Consider the following 25,633-nt stretch of genomic DNA (forward strand, 5'->3'; position numbering starts at 1 on the left):
CCTAAATAAACTTAAGTATTTGGAAAGTGTTATTATTGTGTTAATTTATACATGTTACGTGTAAAGTGTTATTTAAATGAAAATGAACTTCTAACTGTTATCCACCTTTTACAACAAGTTTTTATCTATTTTCTAAGTGATAGAAACAGGCTAGCTGTAACCCCTTTAATATTGATAACGATGACACACAGCTACAAAGTTGGAGTTCCATGAATTGTTAGCTTCTACGTTCAGAGTTATATCCGTAACAGACATTAAAATACGACAACAACGCGACAGTAGTGCACATTTTATTTGATGACGTCTCATATATGTTTAACAGTGAATCAGTATATTCCTCTGTTATATAAAGATTTTTTAAGACATGTGTGGTAAATATAAATACAAAATAGGATGTGCCAGCTACACCGGTACCACGCCTGTGCAGTTCAGCTGGAAAGCATTGTTTATTGTCGTTGAACAAAAAACATATTATAGTGATTGCAAAGATAAACGTAAACAGACACGATATTTTATAACATCGTAGATATACTAATTTCACTTTAAAACATTCACATGTGCCCAATGTATAAAAATCTACTGAGGGTCAGTTTCACATATAAAACAACATTTCCAAACACCCAGGAAGTATTTACGTGATGCATACGCCACCCAGTGACACTAGTCGTCTATGGGTTCTGTGCAAGGCATCGGTTTAAAGTTTCTAAATAAAAGTTGTAAACGTTGGATACATCAAAGACCCATTACACATATTGAAGCATTCGTTTCGACTTTTATAGTAATATGATCCTTCTTATCTATTTACATTTGTACTACATAGAATTTCACCTATCTCACAACATAGTAATTTCACCAATATATAGTGGCGATATGTTCTAGTCAGTCGCTTTAAGTTTATCTTCATGGAAATAACAGATTAGTCGATAGAATTGGCAAAACATTAAGAAGTAGTTATAAGTCGATTATACTTAGACAGTTAAAGATGCTCCAACGCTGACAGAGCATAAATGATACCGATGATTTGAACAATAAGTGATGTATAATCGTGTTCAGATGTGTATAATTAACACAAAATGCATAATCAGTTTTGAATTCCATATAGGATATAGTGTATTGATTTTTTTTCAGGATGCAATTAATTATTTTGTAATATTTTTACCTCGAATTAAAATTAGAAGCTTTTCAATGGTGGTAACTTTTGTAACTGATAAATACCAATTTGTCTGCTTCTGTTTTTTGATAGAGAAAAAATACCATTCCTCAGTGGCGGAGCATCTTTAAAATACGGGTTTTAAGACTGTAAGATTGGAAAGGTATTCAGTGTAATACAATGTGTAATGCGTAACTAAAGACATACTAGATCAAGCAATATTAGCCCATGTGTTCTATAGAATGCAACAAAATTGAACATTCTGAAAAATACCCATCCATAATACTGACACCACTTCACACGTATGTCTGTTGCTACGAATACGTTTTACAACTTAATTAGTATGTAAACAAGGATAAATGTCAGACTTACATGAGAGAAACACGAATTACGAAGTATGTCAATATGGCGTTATTCGTCCTGAAATAAACTATAAATAATTCTCATAAATTACACGGAATATAAACCAATGGCCCCTCTGTTTAATTCAGATCAAAAAAACAAATAGACAATGTGTGATTACAGTTCTTTATACCTTGTACATATTAAAATTCCGTCTTCCTAAACTGAAACTTAATAATGTAAACATTTTGCTGATCTAGAAGTTTTGTGATCACCATGATATCTATATCATGTATTTTACATAGTCATCTGTCCTTGCGGGTAGGCATTGTTTGTGACGTCATGTGCGAGCGCAATGTCATTCATTTCGGAGAAAACGACGGGAATTGCGCTCACACATTATTGACGTCACAATGGTTACCTTCGCTACCACAAGGGAGCTAACTCTGTAATATGCAAAAAATGAAAAACTCATTAACAGAAAATAGATTAGCGCAACAATGTTAACGTATACAGTTGACGAAACTATGAGATCTGTTGCACACAACCTGGTAAGTACTGTGACGGTGGTAATTACTGCCGTGTCAGTCTAACCGTTGACAAAATAATGATGTAATACCTCGGTATGTTGAGCGAGAGTATTATCAACTTGTCGAGTGGTTCTGTCAATGGTCTGGAGGGGCAGAGTTTAGATAGCCTACCCGACGTCAGGCGATAGAACGAGTGGGCGGAGTTTATCTGACAATGGTCTCGAGTCTGAAAGGCAATATGGCTGCGCCTGACAGGAAAATCATGTGTGGAAGATCTTATGCTATCAGCGTAATGACGGACGGTAAACTTCGTCGTGAAATACTGGATCTTTATTATAAACTAAAGGATTATCTTTTTCATGGGATTAGTAAAAAAATTGATGTTACGATTGGAGGTTGTCACAAGATTATAAAGAATGTTAGGGGGGCATTTGACCCAGTCACCTGTTCATCGGCACCCAAGTAAAATTACCAACGACGTCTTAAGTTTATAGAATAAACAGTCATAAAATAATGACCCGTTTTTCGGAGAGGAATGTTCTTACGCCGCAGATGGTTCCATCGGCGATTTTAGAATTTAGAGGCATTTCCACGTAGAAGTCCTAACGATAACAACGTTAGATCTACGAGCGTACAATGTTTGTCTTTGAATGTTTGAAAAACGGCACATTCTGTAAGAAATCCATTAACAGCCGAAAAATCTAGAGTGAATTAAAAGTACTTTAGACGGCATTGATATTTAAAAAGTTGATTGATAAAGAAACAAACAGAGGTAAACTTACCGCGAGGCGGGCCTCACGGCAGCCATTACGTAATTCTCGAAGTAACGTTTGTGACGCACATTCCCTACTGTTATGCTAGCGATGACGCGAAAAGTTATCCAGTCTAGCCCGGCTGAAACACGGACAGCAGCTCATGAAAATCGCGTTATCGCATTTAATGTGAGAGCTTTCTTTGAAGAAACGTCTGTTGTAAAAACTGCCGGGAATAGAAAGTATGGATACATCCTGCAGTTCTGATGAATACGGTAATACCCTATCAGTTCAGGATATATCTAGTTCTTATGAGTACGTTAATACCCGATGAGTTCAGGATAGATCTATCACACGTGGGTCACACATATCACACGATATAAGCCACGCCCACCAACCAATCAACTCGCGTTTAGCATTATATTGTAACCCAGTATGCAATAGGTATTGCGCAAGTTGCGCGACGCCCACCAACCAATCAACTCGCGTTTAGCATTATATTGTAACCCAGTATGCAATAGGTATTGCACAAGTTGCGCGGCGAGTACATCACTGTCATCGTCAACGGTTAGACCGACACGACAGTAACATAATTTAAATAAAAAACTTTCAGTAGGATGCAAAAATCTTCAGTAGTTTTCACATCCCGAGCAACTGTCATGAACCTTTTTCACTCGTTTCTTCCTTGTCTTGTGTGACCTGAATGATACAGACGTATGTACAGCCGCGGAACAAATCAGTAGTATCACAGCTTCTACAAACCTGTAATTATATATAAAAATGTATACATACATACATGTACATTTTATGTGTAATAAAATGAATTTAAGACAAAGCCTCAGAAGAGCGCATGTAAAAATGTCATGAATATAATTAGGATTATAACCTAAGAACGAGATTAAAACTGTTTTAAACTTGTAGTCCGATCATTGACTTTTATTAAATGCTATTCTATTGATAGTCGTCGAATACAAGTCAGAAAGAAATATTCAATTGGAACCTCTCAAAGGCGGAAAATGTGGCAACATGCCATGTATAAAAAACGCGCGGGAATATGTGCCGTCATCTTTGACACCAGGCTTCCTGACGTCACGACTGACGGTGCAATGCGCTCGACAACACACAGACAGTACATAATTTTGATCAGTGCACTTATTGTGTTGTTCATGTCTTTGTGTTGATATCTAAAAATAATTACAGTTATTTTACAGTGTATCCTGAATGCACGTTTTGTCTATAGGGAATATTTCAAAATATCGTCGGCCTCTTGCAGCGCAGAGCGCTGCGCATTTATAAATGAATTCGAATTCAGTCAATGTTGTCTGACTGTGTTATTGATTTTAAACACCAGGTGCCCATATAACCACTTGACCTTTTTCAGATGGCAAATTTTAAATTGTTTTAAAAAATAACTTCGATCATGACATGAGGATACTTTGAAAATCGAGATTGTATGTGAAATAATATATCAGAACATGTATCCAACTTGGTACTGTTTAAATGCTCTGCTTTACGTTGGAAAGCATACATAATGTAAGACTACTAACAATGCAGTGACAATGTGGATGACTGATGTGTGGATATTGTGTTAATGTAGTGACAATGTTGATGACTGATGTGTGGATATTGTGTTAATGCAGTGACAATGTGGATGACTGATGTGTGGATATTGTGTTAATGCAGTGACAATGGTGGATGACTGATGTGTGGATATTGTGTTAATTGTGTTAATGTGGATGACTGATTTATGGATATTGTGTTAATTGTGTTAATGTAGTGACAATGTTGATGGCTGATGTGTGGATATTGTGTTAATGCAGTGACAATGTGGATGACTGTAGTATGGATATTGTGTTAATGTAGTGACAATGTTGATGACTGATGTATGGATATTGTGTTAATGTAGTGACACTGTTGATGACTGATGTGTGGATATTGTGTTAATGTAGTGACAATTTTGATGACTGATGTGTGGATATTGTGTTAATGTAGTGACAATGTTGATGACTGATGTTGATGGATTCTGTGTTAATGTAATGACAATGTTGATGACTGATGTGTGGATACTGTGTTTAATGTAGTGACAATGTTGATGACTGATGTATGGATATTGTGTTAATGCAGTGACAATGTGGATGACTGATGTGTGGATATTGTGTTAATGTAGTGACAATGTTGATGACTGATGTGTGGATACTGTGTTAATGCAGTGACAATGTTGATGACTGATGTGTGGATATTGTGTTAATGTAGTGACAATGTTGATGACTGATGTGTGGATATTGTGTTAATGTAGTGACAATGTGGATGACTGATGTGTGGATATTGTGTTAATGTAGTGACAATGTTGATGACTGATGTGTGGATATTGTGTTAATGTAGTGACAATGTTGATGACTGATGTGTGGATATTGTGTTAATGTAGTGACAATGTTGATGACTGATGTGTGGATATTGTGTTAATGTAGTGACAATGTTGATGACTGATGTATGGATATTGTGTTAATGTAGTGACAATGTTGATGACTGATGTGTGGATATTGTGTTAATGTAGTGACAATGTTGATGACTGATGTGTGGATATTGTGTTAATGTAGTGACAATGTTGATGACTGATGTGTGGATATTGTGTTAATGTAGTGACAATGTTGATGACTGATGTGTGGATATTGTGATAATGTAGTGACAATGTTGATGACTGATGTGTGGATATTGTGTTAATGTAGTGACAATGTGTGATGACTGATGTGTGGATATTGTGTTAATGTAGTGACAATGTTGATGACTGATGTGTGGATATTGTGTTAATGTAGTGACAATGTTGATGACTGATGTGTGGATATTGTGTTAATGTAGTGACAATGTTGATGACTGATGTGTGGATACTGTGTTAATGTAGTGACAATGTTGATGACTGATGTGTGGATATTGTGTTAATGTAGTGACAATGTTGATGACTGATGTGTGGATATTGTGTTAATGTAGTGACAATGTTGATGACTGATGTGTGGATATTGTGTTAATGTAGTGACAATGTTGATGACTGATGTGTGGATATTGTGTTAATGTAGTGACAATGTTGATGACTGATGTGTGGATATTGTGTTAATGTAGTGACAATGTGGATGACTGATGTGTGGATATTGTGTTAATGTAGTGACAATGTTGATGACTGATGTGTGGATATTGTGTTAATGTAGTGACAATGTTGATGACTGATGTGTGGATATTGTGTTAATGCAGTGACAATGTTGATGACTGATGTGTGGATATTGTGTTAATGTAGTGACAATGTGGATGACTGATGTGTGGATATTGTGTTAATGTAGTGACAATGTTGATGACTGATGTGTGGATATTGTGTTAATGTAGTGACAATGTTGATGACTGATGTGTGGATATTGTGTTAATGTAGTGATAATGTTGATGACTGATGTGTGGATATTGTGTTAATGTAGTGACAATGTGGATGACTGATGTGTGGATATTGTGTTAATGTAGTGACAATGTGGATGACTGATGTGTGGATATTGTGTTAATGTAGTGAACAATGTTGATGACTGATGTGTGGATATTGTGTTAATGTAGTGACAATGTTGATGACTGATGTGTGGATATTGTGTTAATGTAGTGACAATGTTGATGACTGATGTGTGGATACTGTGTTAATGTAGTGATAATGTGGATGACTGATGTGTGGATATTGTGTTAATGTAGTGACAATGTTGATGACTGATGTGTGGATATTGTGTTAATGTAGTGACAATGTTGATGACTGATGTGTGGATATTGTGTTAATGTAGTGACAATGTTGATGACTGATGTGTGGATATTGTGTTAATGTAGTGACAATGTTGATGACTGATGTGTGGATATTGTGTTAATGTAGTGACAATGTTGATGACTGATGTGTGGATATTGTGTTAATGTAGTGACAATGTTGATGACTGATGTGTGGATACTGTGTTAATGTAGTGACAATGTTGATGACTGATGTGTGGATATTGTGTTAATGTAGTGACAATGTTGATGACTGATGTGTGGATATTGTGTTAATGCAGTGACAATGTTGATGACTGATGATGTGTGGATATTGTGTTAATGTAGTGACAATGTTGATGACTGATGTGTGGATATTGTGTTAATGTAGTGACAATGTTGATGACTGATGTGTGGATATTGTGTTAATGCAGTGACAATGTTGATGACTGATGTATGGATATTGTGTTAATGTAGTGACAATGTGGATGACTGATGTGTGGATATTGTGTTAATGTAGTGACAATGTTGATGACTGATGTGTGGATATTGTGTTAATGTAGTGACAATGTTGATGACTGATGTGTGGATACTGTGTTAATGTAGTGACAATGTGGATGACTGATGTGTGGATATTGTGTTAATGTAGTGACAATGTTGATGACTGATGTGTGGATACTGTGTTAATGCAGTGACAATGTGGATGACTGATGTGTGGATATTGTGTTAATGTAGTGACAATGTGGATGACTGATGTGTGGATATTGTGTTAATGTAGTGACAATGTTGATGACTGATGTATGGATATTGTGTTAATGTAGTGACAATGTTGATGACTGATGTGTGGATATTGTGTTAATGTAGTGACAATGTTGATGACTGATGTGTGGATATTGTGTTAATGTAGTGACAATGTTGATGACTGATGTGTGGATATTGTGTTAATGTAGTGACAATGTTGATGACTGATGTGTGGATACTGTGTTAATGTAGTGACAATGTGGATGACTGATGTGTGGATACTGTGTTAATGCAGTGACAATGTTGATGACTGATGTGTGGATATTGTGTTAATGTAGTGACAATGTTGATGACTGATGTGTGGATATTGTGTTAATGTAGTGACAATGTTGATGACTGATGTGTGGATATTGTGTTAATGTAGTGACAATGTTGATGACTGATGTGTGGATATTGTGTTAATGCAGTGACAATGTTGATGACTGATGTGTGGATATTGTGTTAATGTAGTGACAATGTTGATGACTGATGTGTGGATATTGTGTTAATGTAGTGACAATGTTGATGACTGATGTGTGGATATTGTGTTAATGTAGTGACAATGTTGATGACTGATGTGTGGATATTGTGTTAATGCAGTGACAATGTTGATGACTGATGTGTGGATATTGTGTTAATGTAGTGACAATGTGTTGATGACTGATGTGTGGATATTGTGTTAATGTAGTGACAATGTTGATGACTGATGTGTGGATATTGTGTTAATGCAGTGACAATGTTGATGACTGATGTGTGGATATTGTGTTAATGTAGTGACAATGTTGATGACTGATGTGTGGATATTGTGTTAATGTAGTGACAATGTTGATGACTGATGTGTGGAATATTGTGTTAATGTAGTGACAATGTTGATGACTGATGTGTGGATATTGTGTTAATGTAGTGACAATGTTGATGACTGATGTGTGGATATTGTGTTAATGTAGTGACAATGTTGATGACTGATGTGTGGATATTGTGTTAATGTAGTGACAATGTTGATGACTGATGTGTGGATATTGTGTTAATGTAGTGACAATGTTGATGACTGATGTGTGGATATTGTGTTAATGTAGTGACAATGTTGATGACTGATGTGTGGATATTGTGTTAATGTAGTGACAATGTTGATGACTGATGTGTGGATATTGTGTTAATGTAGTGACAATGTTGATGACTGATGTGTGGATATTGTGTTAATGTAGTGACAATGTTGATGAATGACTGATGTGTGGATATTGTGTTAATGTAGTGACAATGTTGATGACTGATGTGTGGATATTGTGTTAATGTAGTGACAATGTGATGATGATGTGTGGATATTGTGTTGATGTTGTGACTGATGTGTGGATGATGTGTGGTTATTGTGTTAATGAGTGGACAATGTGATGACTGATGTGTGGATATTGTGTTAATGTAGTGATAATGTGGATGACTGATGTATGGATATTGTGTTAATGTAGTGATAATGGTGATGACTGATGTGTGGATATTGTGTTAATGTAGTGACAATGTTGATGACTGATGTGTGGATACTGTGTTTATGTAGTGACAATGTGATGACTGATGTGTGGATATTGTGTTAATGTAGTGACAATGTTGATGACTGATGTGTGGATATTGTGTTAATGTATGAAGTGACAATGTTGATGACTGATGTGTGGATATTGTGTTAATGTAGTGACAATGTTGATGACTGATGTGTGGATATTGTGTTAATGTAGTGACAATGTTGATGACTGATGTGTGGATATTGTGTTAATGTAGTGACAATGTTGATGACTGATGTGTGGATATTGTGTTATTGTGTAGTGACAATGTTGATGACTGATGTGTGGATATTGTGTTAATGTAGTGACAATGTTGATGACTGATGTGTGGATATTGTGTTAATGTAGTGACAATGTTGATGACTGATGTGTGGATACTGTGTTAATGTAGTGACAATGTTGATGACTGATGTGTGGATATTGTGTTAATGTAGTGACAATGTTGATGACTGATGTGTGGTATGTTAATGTGTGACATTTGATGATGATGTGTGGATATTGTGTTAATGTAGTGACAATGTTGATGACTGATGTGTGGATATTGTGTTAATGTAGTGACAATGTTGATGACTGATGTGTGGATATTGTGTTAATGTAGTGACAATGTTGATGACTGATGTGTGGATATTGTGTTAATGCAGTGACAATGTTGATGACTGATGTGTGGATATTGTGTTAATGTAGTGACAATGATGATGATGTAGTGATGTGATGGATATTGTGTTAATGTAGTGACAATGTTGATGACTGATGTGTGGATATTGTGTTAATGTAGTGACAATGTTGATGACTGATGTGTGGATATTGTGTTAATGTAGTGACAATGTTGATGACTGATGTGTGGATATTGTGTTAATGTAGTGACAATGTTGATGACTGATGTGTGGATATTGTGTTAATGTAGTGACAATGTTGATGACTGATGTGTGGATATTGTGTTAATGTAGTGACAATGTTGATGACTGATGTGTGGATATTGTGTTAATGTAGTGACAATGTTGATGACTGATGTGTGGATATTGTGTTAATGTAGTGACAATGTTGATGACTGATGTGTGGATATTGTGTTAATGCAGTGACAATGTTGATGACTGATGTGTGGATATTGTGTTAATGTAGTGACAATGTTGATGACTGATGTGTGGATATTGTGTTAATGTAGTGACAATGTTGATGACTGATGTGTGGATATGTGTTAATGTAGTGACAATGTTGATGACTGATGTGTAGATATTGTGTTAATGTAGTGACAATGTTGATGACTGATGTGTGGATATTGTGTTAATGCAGTGACAATGTTGATGACTGATGTGTGGATATTGTGTTAATGTAGTGACAATGTTGATGACTGATGTGTGGATATTGTGTTAATGTAGTGACAATGTTGATGACTGATGTGTGGATACTGTGTTAATGTAGTGACAATGTTGATGACTGATGTGTGGATATTTGTGTTAATGTAGTGACAATGTTGATGACTGATGTGTGGATATTGTGTTAATGCAGTGACAATGTTGATGACTGATGTGTGGATATTGTGTTAATGTATGACAATGTTGATGACTGATGTGTGGATATTGTGTTAATGTAGTGACAATGTTGATGACTGATGTGTGGATATTGTGTTAATGTAGTGACAATGTTGATGACTGATGTGTGGATATTGTGTTAATGTAGTGACAATGTTGATGACTGATGTGTGGATATTGTGTTAATGCAGTGACAATGTTGATGACTGATGTGTGGATACTGTGTTAATGTAGTGACAATGTTGATGACTGATGTGTGGATATTGTGTTAATGTAGTGACAATGTTGATGACTGATGTGTGGATATTGTGTTAATGTAGTGACAATGTTGATGACTGATGCGTGGATATTGTGTTAATGTAGTGACAATGTGGATGACTGATGTGTGGATATTGTGTTAATGTAGTGACAATGTTGATGACTGATGTGTGGATATTGTGTTAATGTAGTGACAATGTGGATGACTGATGTATGGATATTGTGTTAATGTAGTGATAATGGTGATGACTGATGTGTGGATATTGTGTTAATGTAGTTACAATGTGGATGATTGATGTGTGGATATTGTGTTAATGTAGTGACAATGTTGATGACTGATGTGTGGATATGTGTTAATGATGAAATTGATGACTGATGTTGGATATTGTGTTAATGCAGTGACAATGTTGATGACTGATGTGTGGATATTGTGTTAATGTAGTGACAATGTTGATGACTGATGTGTGGATATGTGTTGTTAATATGCAGTGACAATGTGGATGACTGATGTGTGGATATTGTGTTAATGTAGTGACAATGTTGATGACTGATGTGTGGATATTGTGTTAATGTAGTGACAATGTTGATGACTGATGTGTGGATATTGTGTTAATGTAGTGACAATGTTGATGACTGATGTAATGGATATTGTGTTAATGTAGTGACAATGTTGATGACTGATGTGTGGATATTGTGTTAATGAGTGACAATGTTTGATGACTGATGTGTGGATATTGTGTTAATGTAGTGACAATGTTGATGACTGATGTGTGTGATATTGTGTTAATGTAGTGACAATGTTACATGTTGATGTTAATGATGACATGTTGATGACTGATGTGTGGATATTGTGTTAATGTAGTGACAATGTTGATGACTGATGTGTGGATATTGTGTTAATGCAGTGACAATGTTGATGATGATGTGTGGATATTGTGTTAATGTAGTGACAATGTTGATGACTGATGTGTGGATATTGTGTTAATGTAGTGACAATGTTGATGACTGATGTGTGGATATTGTGTTAATGCAGTGACAATGTTGATGACTGATGTGTGGATACTGTGTTAATGTAGTGACAATGTTGATGACTGATGTGTGGATATTGTGTTAATGTAGTGACAATGTTGATGACTGATGTGTGGATATTGTGTTAATGTAGTGACAATGTTGATGACTGATGTGTGGATATTGTGTTAATGTAGTGGACAATGTGATGACTGATGTGTGGATATTGTGTTAATGATAGTGACAATGTTGATGACTGATGTGTGGATATGTGTTAATGTAGTGACAATGTTGATGACTGATGTGTGGATATAATGTGTTAATGTGATGTGATGTTGGAATGTGTTAATGTATGACATGTTGATGATGTGTGGATATTGTGTTAATGTAGTGACAATGTTGATGACTGATGTGTGGATATTGTGTTAATGTAGTGACAATGTTGATGACTGTTATGAATGATGATAGTGATGTGATGTGTGGATATGTAGTGACAATGTGGATGACTGATGTGTGGATATTGTGTTAATGTAGTGACAATGTTGATGACTGATGTGTGGATATTGTGTTAATGTAGTGACAATGTTGATGACTGATGTGTGGATATTGTGTTAATGTAGTGACAATGTTGATGACTGATGTGTGGATTTGTTAATTAATGTAGTGACAATGTGATGACTGATGTGTGGATATTGTGTTAATGTAGTGACAATGTGTGTTAATGAGTGACAATGTGATGACTGATGTTGTGGATATTGTGTTAATGTAGTGACAATGTTGATGACTGATGTGTGGATACTGTGTTAATGTAGTGACAATGTTGATGACTGATGTGTGGATATTGTGTTAATGTAGTGACAATGTTGATGACTGATGTGTGGATATTGTGTTAATGTAGTGACAATGTTGATGACTGATGTGTGGATATTGTGTTAATGTAGTTAATGTAGTGACAATGTGGATGACTGTGATGTGTGGATATGTGTGTGTTAATGCAGTGACAATGTTGATGACTGATGTGTGGATATTGTGTTAATGCAGTGACAATGTTGATGACTGATGTGTGGATATTGTGTTTAGTAATGTAAGAGTGACTTAAATGACAATGTTGATGACTGATGTGTGGATATTGTGTTAATGTAGTGACAATGATGACTGATGTGTGACAATGTTATGTAGTGACAATGTTGATGTGATGGATATATTGTGTTAATGTAGTGACAATGTTGATGACTGATGTGTGGATATTGTGTTAATGTAGTGACAATGTTGATGACTGATGTGTGGATATTGTGTTAATGTAGTGACAATGTTGATGACTGATGTGTGGATATTGTGTTAATGTAGTGACAATTTGATGACTGATGTGTGGATATTGTGTTAATGTAGTGACAATGTTGATGACTTATGTGTGGATATTGTGTTATTAGACAATGTGATAGTGTAAACTTGAATGATGACAATGTGGATGACTGATGTGTGGATATGTGTTAATGTAGTGACAATGTTGATGACTGATGTGTGGATATGTGTTAATGAGTGACAATGTTGATGACTGATGTGTATATTGTTGTTATGTAGTGACAATGTGATGACTGATGTGTGGTATTGTGTTAATGTAGTGACAATGTGGATGACTGATGTGTGGATATTGTGTTAATGTAGTGACAATGTTGATGACTGATGTGTGGATATTGTGTTAATGTAGTGACAATGTTGATGACTGATGTGTGATATTGTGTTAATGTAGTGACATGTTAATGTGACTGATGTGTGGATATTGTGTTAATAGTTGATGACTATGTGTGGATATTGTGTTAATGTAGTGACATGTGTAGACTGATCTTGGATATGTGTTAATGCGATGACAATGTTGATGACTGATGTGTGGATATTGTGTTAATGTAGTGACAATGTTGATGACTGATGTGTGGATATGTGTTATGACGTTGATGACTGATGTGTGGATATTGTGTTAATGCAGTGACAATGTTGATGACTGATGTGTGGATATTGTGTTAATGTAGTGACAATGTTGATGACTGATGTGTGGATATTGTGTTAATGTAGTGACAATGTTGATGACTGATGTGTGGATATTGTGTTAATGCAGTGACAATGTTGATGACTGATGTGTGGATATTGTGTTAATGTAGTGACAATGTTGATGACTGATGTGTGGATATTGTGTTAATGTAGTGACAATGTTGATGACTGATGTGTGGATATTGTGTTAATGTAGTGACAATGTTGATGACTGATGTGTGGATATTGTGTTAATGTAGTGACAATGTTGATGACTGATGTGTGGATACTGTGTTAATGTAGTGACAATGTTGATGACTGATGTATGGATATTGTGTTAATGTAGTGACAATGTTGATGACTGATGTGTGGATATTGTGTTAATGCAGTGACAATGTTGATGACTGATGTGTGGATATTGTGTTAATGTAGTGACAATGTTGATGACTGATGTGTGGATATTGTGTTAATGTAGTGACAATGTTGATGACTGATGTGTGGATATTGTGTTAATGTAGTGACAATGTTGATGACTGATGTGTGGATATTGTGTTAATGTAGTACAATGTATGACTGTGTTGATATGTGATGTGACAATGGATGACTGATGTGTGGATATTGTGTTAATGTAGTGACAATGTGGATGATTGATGTGTGGATATTGTGTTAATGTAGTGACAATGTTGATGACTTATGTGTAGATATTGTTTTTAGTCAAATAATGTAAGACTCCTTAAAATGCGATGACAATGTTGATGGCTGATGTGTGGATGCTGTGTTAATGTAATGACAATGTGGATGACTGATGTGTGGATACTGTGTTAATGCAGTGACAATGTTGATGACTTATGTGTAGATATTATGTGTGTGGATATTATGTTTAGTCACATAATGTAAGACTACTTTAAAATGCGATGACAATGTTGATGACTGATGTGTGGATACTGTGTTTAGTTATTCTTATCAGGTAAATCATATACATATACACCATAACGTTAGCTGTCAAAGCGTTACATGGTGAAATAACAATTTGTACTAACTTGACTTGATGCTACACGGCCGCGGAAGTATACATTTATCTAACAAAACAAAAACAGGTGAATAAGTATACTTCACACTATCACCATCATTGAAAAGTGTGAACTTACAATTTCACTTCAATAAAAAAAGTAGTTAAAATAATTAATTCCGTCCATAAAATTCCACAGCAATATACCCTTTATGGAATGAGGTTCTAATAGCGCAGACAATAATATGAAAACAAATTATTGTATACGTAGCTTTGTGTCACGTATGAGACGTATACATATACACGATTAAACATAATTTATTGTCCAAATGATCAATATTTTATGCTATGTCGGCGATGGAGCATCTTTAAATAACTAATTTGAGTGATCAATATAAGAATATCACAATTAATGACATTTATCAGAGATTCAATATAAATCGCGAACGTAACCATATGAAATTCACCACAAAATTACAGGTTATCGTTTACCATTTATATGAATAGCTATCAACACCGTCACTTATCGTGGATCGCAACATAACACGTAAAATCAAACACTGTCAATTGCCAGAGAGCTAAATTGTCCATTAAATGGCAAAATAGATCCAGGCGTGAACTACAGCTGGAGGACGTACCCCTTTCGAAATATTACAGTACAGCAATGCAACCAAGAGAAATCGTAAATATTACAATACAGTAATTCTATAAAGATAAATCGTAAATGTTACAGTACAGCAATACTATCAAGATGAATCGTGGATGTCACAGTGCAGCAATACTATCAACAGGAATACTATCAGAGGAAACGTAAATGTCACAGTACAGCAATACTATCAACAGGAATAGTACATTCACAGTACAACAATACTATCAACTGGAATAGTAAATGTCACAGTACAACAATACTGTCAAGATGAATCGTAAATATCACAGTACAACAATACTATCAACAGGAATAGTAAATGTCACAGTACAGCAATACTGTCAAGATGAATCGTAAATATCACAGTACAACAATACTATCAACAGGAATAGTAAATGTCACAGTACAACAATACTATCAACTGGAATAGTAAATGTCACAGTACAGCAATACTGTCAAGAGGAATAGTAAATATCACAGTACAACAATACTATCAAGAGGAATAGTAAATGTCACAGTACAACAATACTATCAACAGGAATAGTAAATGTCACAGTACAGCAATACTATCAACAGGAATAGTAAATGTCACAGTACAACAATACTATCAACAGGAATAGTAAATGTCACAGTACAACAATACTATCAACAGGAATAGTAAATGTCACAGTACAACAATACTATCAACAGGAATAGTAAATATCACAGTACAACAATACTATCAAACAGGAATAGTAAATGTCACAGTACAACAATACTATCAACATATATCAAAGTACAACAATACTTTCAACAGGAATAGTACATGTCACAGTACAACAATACTATCAAGAGGAATAGTAAATGTCACAGTACAGCAATACTGTCAACAGGAATAGTAAATGTCACAGTACAGCAATACTGTCAAGATGAATCGTAAATATCACAGTACAACAATTCTATAAAGAGGAGTCGGAAATGTCACAGTACAGCAATACTATCAACAGGAATAGTAAATGTCTCAGTGCAACAATACTATCAACAGGAATAGTAAATGTCACAGTACAGCAATACTATCAAGAGGAATAGTAAATGTCACAGTACAGCAATACTGTCAAGATGAATCGTAAGTATCACAGTACAACAATTCTATAAAGAGAGGAGTCGGAAATGTCACAGTACAGCAATACTATCAACAGGATAGTAAATGTCACAGTATAGCAATACCATCAACCGGAATCGAAAATGTCACAGTACAGCAGCAATACGTCAAGAGGAATAGTAAATGTCACAGTACAGCAATACTGTCAAGATGAAATCGTAAATATCACAGTACAACAATTCTATTAAAGAGGAGTCGGAAATGTCACATACACAATACTATCAACAGTAACAGCAATACTATCAACAGGAATAGTAAAATGTCTCAGTACAACAATACTATCAACAGGAATAGTAAATGTCACAGTACAGCAATACTATCAACAGGAATAGTAAATGTCACAGTACAACAATACTATAAAGAGGAGTCGTAAATGTCACAGTACAGCAATACTATCAACAGGGATAGTAAATGTCACAGTATAGCAATACCATCAACCGGAATCGAAAATGTCACAGTACAGCAGCAATACTGTCAAGATGAATCGTAAATATCACAGTACAGCAATACTATTACGATGAATCCTAAATGTCACAGTAAAGCAATACTATCTAGATAAGTCGTAAATTCCATGTGTCTGCATTCTGCTTAAAGGAAAATTTATAAAATAGCATTATGTTTACACTTAAACAATGGACAGATAAATTTGTTTATTTTGAGAAACAACAAGAAAACCGGTAATGCTTTTGTACGTCATAACAAATGACATGTCTAGTGAAACTGCATAAGGTCATTGGCAACAAAAGAGATAACGCACGAAATGTCGAAATAAACAAATCATACAATAGTAATGTCTGTTTGGGTTGTCTATGATTCTCCATTTTGGTTTTCCTCCACCATTAGATAATAACAGGTGCCAGTAAATTATTGTGTAGCTGAGCTGACATATGGGGAGCATGCATATACTATATATCCTTACGTGTATGCCATTGCATGCTTATATATGTATAGGTTATGGCTGGTCGTTCGTGATATCATATATCCTACCTGTTACATGCACTAGACCCAGTTATCTCAAGCGGAAAGGTATACGACATCGATGTATCGTTGTATGTCTCAGCGACTGTTCCGAAAAGATAAGTTATATGGAGGGGAAAAGTACACACATACATGCATACAATGGTACTTCTTGTACATCAGAACAATTAAATTAAACTTATATATCTTGAAACCTTGTATATGAACACGCTGTATAGCCTAGGTACTGTGATCGGACGTTTATCACACAACTAACGTAGAAAAAAGTCTCCTACGACAGTCAATACATAATTCACAACAAATCGACTCCGCTCTCGGTCAGTGTGTTATCTTGTTAATAGAACCTCTGTATCAACCTCATCAAGAGGCTAAATGAGACCTTCAACATAAGCAATGCTTTATTTTATATTTCATACCTGCACGCTCCTAACGATTATAGCATACAAAACTATTGTTAAAATCTAGGTTAGTCCACAAAATGTAACTTGCCTGTATCATATTCACTAAGATAATTTTTTTTTTCTCCTCTATTGCACAATCAGTTCAGAAAGCAATGCAATTAGCGGAGCTCATCACTATCTCTAGTGATTTATAGTGCCATGCAGCTTCCCTTAATTGATCGGGAAGAAATTGTGAAATGTGAAGCCAAGGTCACCTTGTTATAGATTAAGGATTCTTGTAAATCAATTACTTGGTAAATTTCACTTGAAATCACATGAGGTATTTCAGGTGTAAATTATGATGTGTAGTATCATTGACTATCCATCAACACGCAGCTAGCGTTTCTGATGCATCAATGGTTTAAGGTCTGCTAGGGCTTGGATAAAACTTTCCCTTTTATCAAGGTTTATGAAGGTTTCCATGTGGAATAAAGAAACAGCAGTCGTCAGAAAAAAACCTCCCTTTATGACAAGTAACTCACAGTGTCCTCCGGGAATAGCAAACATCGGTAGAGCAAATGTGGTTAAAGAACAGACAGAGTAATTAATTTACAAAGAAAACTTGATATTTGTTTATTTGAGATTTATTAATATTATTCAAGTCGACAAAATAACGTCTTCATCTATTAGATGTATGCAATACATGTAAGTTCCTCTCACTTATTTGAATCATTCTCCTTGGAAATTGTAATATTTCACCACCTGTTAATTGAAGAATAATAATTTACCCAAAATATCTTTCTGTAGATAGCAAACCATTTTAAATCAATTAATTTTGTAGTTTGCCTTGATAGATACCGAAGAGAAATGCATAAATGCACACAATTCCTGGACACAATATGCCCTAAAGAGTTCCGGGATTCGTTTTTATATAAATGTGTAAGGTTTCATCCTAATACAATATGCTGGTGTACCACAGTAATGGAACCTTAACAATGCATTATTGGAATAAAAAACATTTCTCTTAAAACATTAAAAATCTACCAGCGTCGGTTTTGTTCTATTTTGTGATATACCGGTAAACTATATATTGATGTTATATGATGTTTAATTGTATCAATCTGACAAACATGTACTTATTTGGGTTTCAATTTTATGTTCTGTGTCTGGGGTTTTCCTCGATTTCTCCACAACTTTCTAAATTAAACAATCATTTCAAACTAAAAATTTAAATTAAGGAGTTTATTGATGTTATTTTTATATATTCACATTTTGCCACTGCGACTCCCATAATTCTAATGATAATCGTGATCTGCATTATGAGCGAATAAATGCAGCCTAGACTTGGTGTAGTAATATCTACATAAATGGATGTGAGTCTTGTTTACTGACACCATGTTAGTCCGCGCGGGAAAATTGACATTGTAGTTGAATGAACCAGTATGGTTATGAAACTTATAAAAATATCTTTTAAATGTCTGGATAAATGAAAGTAAATTGAAAAAGCTATTGAAAAACATTTAAATTTTGTTATCTTTTCCATTTTTTATAGGGACTATATTTATCATGTTGAACTTGGCTGTTGGGGTTAAATGTCTGAAGCGGGGAATTCAAATGTTCACTTGCATCTAAATTATGTTTTACTTTGAACTAGAAAGTAAAATGTAAATATAACAATTAAAGGATTGTTAGATTGCATTTATTGGAGATATAAATGCAATCTAGGTGGCAGATAAATATTCATAGCGCCCTAACGGGGGCTATTCTATTTATCTGCCACCCAGATTGCATTTATATTTCCAATAAATGCAATCTAACAATCCTTTAATTGTTAAGTAATTACACACGATATCAACTAATATATAATTATTTGTTTATTTATTTCCAATGTTGTTGATTGAAACTTTTTATCGGGTTGGATTATAAGACTCTTTCATACGTTAATATGAAGGATAGGGATATTCTTCCCGAGGGTCACAAAATGTTGTATAACCCGTTGCTTGCCGAGGTTGTGCAATATTTTGTGATCCCTAGGGTAGAATATCCCTATCCTTCATATCCACTTATGAACGAGTATTTTTCTCTCATGCCTCAACGTTTTATAGGAATTTTACTTCTATGATTTTCCAACATTTTCAAATAAATTCAAGAAAAACGCGACTGCAAGTAAATTCTCCATACATGAAAACTGCGTGATGTTTTCAACGTAAACCCCGTTGTTTATATATTTTAAAGTAAATCAAGCCTACATTCTAAAAAAAAAATGTTAAAATTGCACCGAGAAAATAGTTGTGGCGCGCTGTGACGTCACAATGCTTTATTGCATGGGTAGCCATGCAATACAGCTTCAGGCGACTTGAGCACATTACCCTGGACCAGCCAGTATTACACGTGTAGGTATGAGAGAAACAAACTCCCATACTTGCACGATATCAAAATACGGAACAACGCAGTTATACTAAGTGAACTATATCCTTGAAACGAGTCGCTTTACCGTGCCAAAGGCTATGAGCGAATGATATATTTTTTTTCGCCCATAATTACCCAAATTAAAATGATTTCATATATAAAATTTTATATTCGATACCTCGCTAAATACTGTAAGCATTAGATATTAAATACCCACATACAAACAAATAAAAAATTTACCAATACAGTACCCGACGAAGGTACGGTGACTATACACTCTCGCTAAACCAGCTTTACACTACTACTGGCAGACTCAGAAACATGACATGCAATATGATACATGCGCTGCACGGCCCGTCCATTTAAATATACCGTAGCCTTCAAAAAGCTGCGTTGAATCAATTAGATAAAGATTTATAATACGGTATCTCTTTCATGTTTGACAGGCACGAGGAAAATATAAAGAAGCCAAATGAAATTTCCGCTGCAAAACCGTTTTATATTTCTTTGATGTTTTGACATGTTCATGAATCAAAGAAGTAATACTGAATTCATCAAAAAAAGTATTTTGGTTTAACAAAAATTACGAAAAATGAATAAAAGTATACCAATTAATGATAAAATAATTACACAAGTTACATATTGTACATGTAAATGCTTATTATCATATAATGGGTACGTCATATTAATGGCTAAGGTTATTTAAAAGGGCAATTCAGTCTAAGAGTATATTAAAATTTGCACATATATCGGAAACAAACTTGTTCTTATAGAATTAAGATTAGTTAGTTTTACTGTGATATGGCAGAAAAGGCCGCTTTAGTGAAATGTATGTGAAATGTTCAAAAACTTTTACTTTCCGCCATTACATAGTGATCGGATGTCTGGTATGCCGAACCCTGGCCCTTGCCAATATAGTAACAATTTTATTGTCTATAACTACTCGAATTGCTCTAGATCTTATAGTAGTGTGTTTACCTTATAAGATGCATGTTTTTGTCTAATATAATTTTATCAACCCCTCAGTGGTTATGTATTGCACTTGGTTTAACGTGTGCGACTTTGGCTCGGGTATCGGTAGAGCGTACAAGTACCTGTTGTATCGGCTTTATCGTATTGATCAACGATTAGGAATTTCAACGGTATCAATCAAAATACTAAACAATGTCGTGGAATTTGTCAACATTTCCTGCTATATGTTTCATAAGGAATACAGAACAATACATTTATGTCCTATTTTGCTTCGTGGCTATGTAACAGAATTAGCCTCACTGAATTATACCTTTAATGATTGTTCCTATTGTATGTAATGGTTTGTTGTTAAACTAGATATGATACTTGTATGTGGAAAAGGAAAATACGTACTTTATATACTGGACCTGATACACATCACGAAAATAATTAATTACACACATTTACGGTACCTTGGGAATTGACGATGGCCTGGTATATTGAAATATTTATATAATTAGCGAAATATAGTCGTAAAAACTTACCTGTTGCATTTGCTAGCCTTCCCATAGCTTCACGCCTGTTTGACCATACTGATACATACCTGTTGCATTTGTATAGTGTATATATTTGGTGTTACCTCACCATGATATAACTTTACCTTTGAAAGAAATTGATGACTAACCAAGACACTGGGTGTGCTGCGGGTGAGTACTGTACCCCTCGACTGGTCAGATTTAGTATGACGTACACACTTCCTATACAACTCAACATGACGAAGGCAGTCAACACATACGTGTAGCGGACCAGCTCGTTCAGCATTCGTCCTTGTCGCAATCGCTGAAAGCTCAGAAATGATGACGAATTTGGTAACGTAACTTCCGGTGGATATTCTGAGTGTTTCCGGCGCCGCCTATTTGGCTTAAGCTTCTGATATTCGTCGTCTTCTGAGTATAAACTCAGTCGTTCGACATCTGCTACGTAGCCACTTTCAAATATTTTGGTTTCATTCGTCATTAATATCGAGGGATTTAATAATATTGGCACATTACTTCCGTTGGATTGTGGAGGCTCCGCTGATTGTCTTCGTGATTTTTCGTGTGAATGGCGGCGCTCTCTACACGCTCTATTTCGGAATGACGTTTTTGGAGTCATGTGCGCGTTTGTGATTAAGTCATAAGAGGAAGAATTCGGAAGTGCAAAACTCGATCTCTCGTTACCACTATCATCAATCATGGAGCTATAGTCCTGCAGCGTCATGCTTCCGTCCAGTGATCCGGACGAATTATACGTTTTTATTTTCACCTTATCATTATAAAACATGTTTCTTTGAGATTTCCATGAACGTTTGTCATAATTTGGTCTGTCCCTTGAAAATGTGTTTTTATACCAAGCTGCAAAGGCGGCAGTCTTTTCCCGTCTAATTGCCATTTTCTTTTCGATGAATGATGATTCATGTTTGCTATCAGATCCTGACGAATCGTCACTTAATAACGATATTCGATTTCCTGTTTGATTTGTTTTTATCCTTGGGTAATTAATTCTCGGTTTATTCCGTCTCTCTTCGGCTATTTTTGTATCAATTTTCGTCAAGCTATGACTACTTAATTCCTTTTTGGCTCGCTGGGCTTCTTTGGCATATCGAGCTATTTTTGGTGCTCCGTAAATAAAACAACAGCTCAGATAAACGACATAAACTACGTAGATAGCGTCCGTAATAAAAGACAATTTTGCAGGTATGGTCGATAAGGAAATTAGTGTTTCTATTGTAACGATCTCCGCTGTATAGATAACAGTGGCGAGCACTAGGAAGCAGTAACCGTTCAGTTGGATAGACGGGATATCGAGTCTCGTAAGTTTCATTATCACCATCTGTAAAAGGCAGAAGGTTCCTGATAACACCGGATACGGAAGTTTCCACACAACGCGGGTCACTATCTGTGGTATTCTCCCGTAATAGCCGTACGGATCCACTACAAGAAAGCCGAACAGTAGCAGATTACAAACCGTCACAAAACATAAAAGTGTGTGAAGAAGACGCTGTTTAGCGAGGCGTCGCTGAAACTTGGCGTAAAGAACAAGGTCAAAGCCAAGAATGATGAGATACACCATACAGAAAACGTAGACGTAGCTAAGCCACGCTATTGTCCAGTGGCCGGACACGACTGACCAGTCTGGGACACCCCAAACATTGACTGTCCGGTTGATGTCCGAGTTGTGAGACTGTATAGAGGAGTTTCCATCAGTTGTCATTGATAGTCATCTATTTTGAATCGTTCATACATTCGTTTCATGCCAAATCAGTAGAACAGAAATATCGTTAATGTTCTCCAAATGTCCTTGTAGAGAGGACATCAAACTAATACAATCTTCGGCTCTATATTATTATAAAAACAAGACCACGTTTCATTAATGAGAGATCAACATTTGTGATTCTACAATAATTATTACTATCTGTGTACACTAGCAGGAATGATCCTTTTGTTGAAAGGAATTAGCAATGTCTTAGATCATAGACAGGTTTCCTTCAGCTTTATATAACTAGTATTGTACTTCACTAACAGCTGTATCCTTGGTTTCAGTCTATCATCCGGATTGATTATGTCTGGGACCAATGATAGTTACAATGGCACGCAGAAGCTGCAGAATCGCATGACATTGCGTCTATATCCAAGCTGCTTTATGTGCAGGTTCTGTTGTGTTGATTGTTATAGAGACGGTAAAATAAATCAAAATATGTGTATACTGTTTCAACAGTTAAATGGTTCAATTTGTGGGACGCAGATTGTAGAATATATAACTGTTCTCTATAATTCGATTCCTTTTTCTATGTTAATCACTTTTCCGTCTGAGTTATAAGTGTCGGTAGATCTTTGTGTTCCCATAGCAAATCAAGGTAACCGAATATCTCCTTCATTCTATCGCCAGTCACATACACATCAACATTAATATCGATGAGTATTACACCACATCATTGTAGAGTCAAATTCCACAAAGAATAGAGTCTATCAAACCTCTAAAGGTTACCACGGCCGTCAGTTAAGGTCTAGACGTTTCCTATATATAACAATCTATATGCGTATAATCCTTCCAATCCACAGTTATGTCTACGACACAACTGGGAAATGTTTCTTCGTCCTTCCAGGAATTGAGCGTCCCGTTATAGGCCGTCCACAACAGAAAACAAAAGTTCTAAATTATTGCTGTAGGCGGCGCTGCAGAACCCAGTCATGGACGTGCTTATATGGCAACAGTTAATTCCCAAGAAAGCATTAATCACGCCGAGTAACTATTAAGATGTAGACTTGATAGTAAACCCTCAACTCTCTTTCGATGTGCCACTACATGTGCTTGCCTTCGTCACCGTGTTAATTAAGTAAGTCCCCATATGTGCTTTCTTCATAATCAATTACTTTATAACTAAATTTTGTATTGTGCCAAACGCCACATTGATTGGCGCGTGACACAGACAGTAGGGGAGATGTATTGCGTTAGCATTCTGTCCTGGGACAGTATAGACGTGGGTCTTGTTTGATTAAATTTTAAAAATCGTTATATCTTAAAGTGCGCAAGTACACAGTGGACCAGTTCATCGTCTGGTACATTTTTCCTGTTATAATTCCGAATGTCAATGTCTGCTAGGCTGTCTGGCAATGGCAACTGAAATAGACAAAGGAAGGGCTTTATATTGTTTCACTCATACATGTTATAGAAAAACATTTTTTTTTTCTTATTACCGATTATAACACGAAAAGTGTGCTAGCCTGCATTTCTATACAAAAATAAGGGTTTATAACATTTCTGAGAACTGTCCATAAGACACAATAACAGCTATCTAAAGGTCTGACTGCATACGAGTGTTTGGTAAATTGACTCGAAGCTGATCAGCCGATATCCGGAAATCGGAAAATTATCTTAAAATATTATAAAGTGAACAAAATACACACATATGTACAATAGGTTATATACCAGAATATAACGAGAGATATTTTATAAAATAAGTATTTGATTTCTACTTTGATACTATTGCACACTCTACAGTTGATATTATTACTCGTACATACATTTGTGTCAGCTTATGATATAAATTCAGTAAATTGATGAGAGACAAACTTAGCGATACAATTTATCAAAATATAAGATACCTGGCAGCAACTGAGTCTAAAACTAAAACACAACATAACAATGAAAGAAGAATCAAAAGATCCACTCGCCAGGCTTTCAGTGTGTCAATACATGGAAAATAATTCAACCAATAACGCAGTTATATTTGTATGAGATTTTCTATATGGAAAAAGCTAATGTCACCATTGGAATAAAATAAATATTGGTCACATTATAATGAATGAACTTTTCCATGAAAACAAAATTAAAAATTAAAAAATAGAAAAATAGAATACCTTCCTATGTTCCAATATAGTTAACTGTAATCATAC

The 25,633-nt window shown here is 35.4% G+C and overlaps 1 protein-coding gene across 1 annotated transcript; it reads right to left on the reverse strand.

Moving 5' to 3' along the window:
- Window positions 1–843: 843 nt before the first annotated feature.
- LOC138322611 (uncharacterized) lies at window positions 844–24,761 on the reverse strand. The gene is made up of 2 exons (XM_069266590.1): window positions 21,859–24,761; window positions 844–3,536 (listed from the first exon to the last, which is right to left on the reverse strand). Exons 1-2 carry the CDS (start codon window positions 23,448–23,450, stop codon window positions 3,404–3,406), a joined length of 1,725 nt encoding a protein of 574 aa, XP_069122691.1. The 5' UTR covers window positions 23,451–24,761; the 3' UTR covers window positions 844–3,403.
- Between the last annotated feature and the right edge of the window lie 872 nt (window positions 24,762–25,633).

The sequence above is a fragment of the Argopecten irradians genome, chromosome 1, assembly GCF_041381155.1.
Source record: "Argopecten irradians isolate NY chromosome 1, Ai_NY, whole genome shotgun sequence".
NCBI classification, from domain to species: domain Eukaryota; kingdom Metazoa; phylum Mollusca; class Bivalvia; order Pectinida; family Pectinidae; genus Argopecten; species Argopecten irradians.

Bases quoted from the DNA above. Each gene is read 5' to 3' on its own strand.
- LOC138322611 (XM_069266590.1), bottom strand. From the start codon at position 23,450: ATGACAACTGATGGAAACTCCTCTATACAGTCTCACAACTCGGACATC. The intron at 3,537-21,858 runs GTAAAGTTATAT...ATATAATTACAG, and splicing joins GTCATCAATTTCTTTCAAAG to GTTTGTAGAAGCTGTGATAC.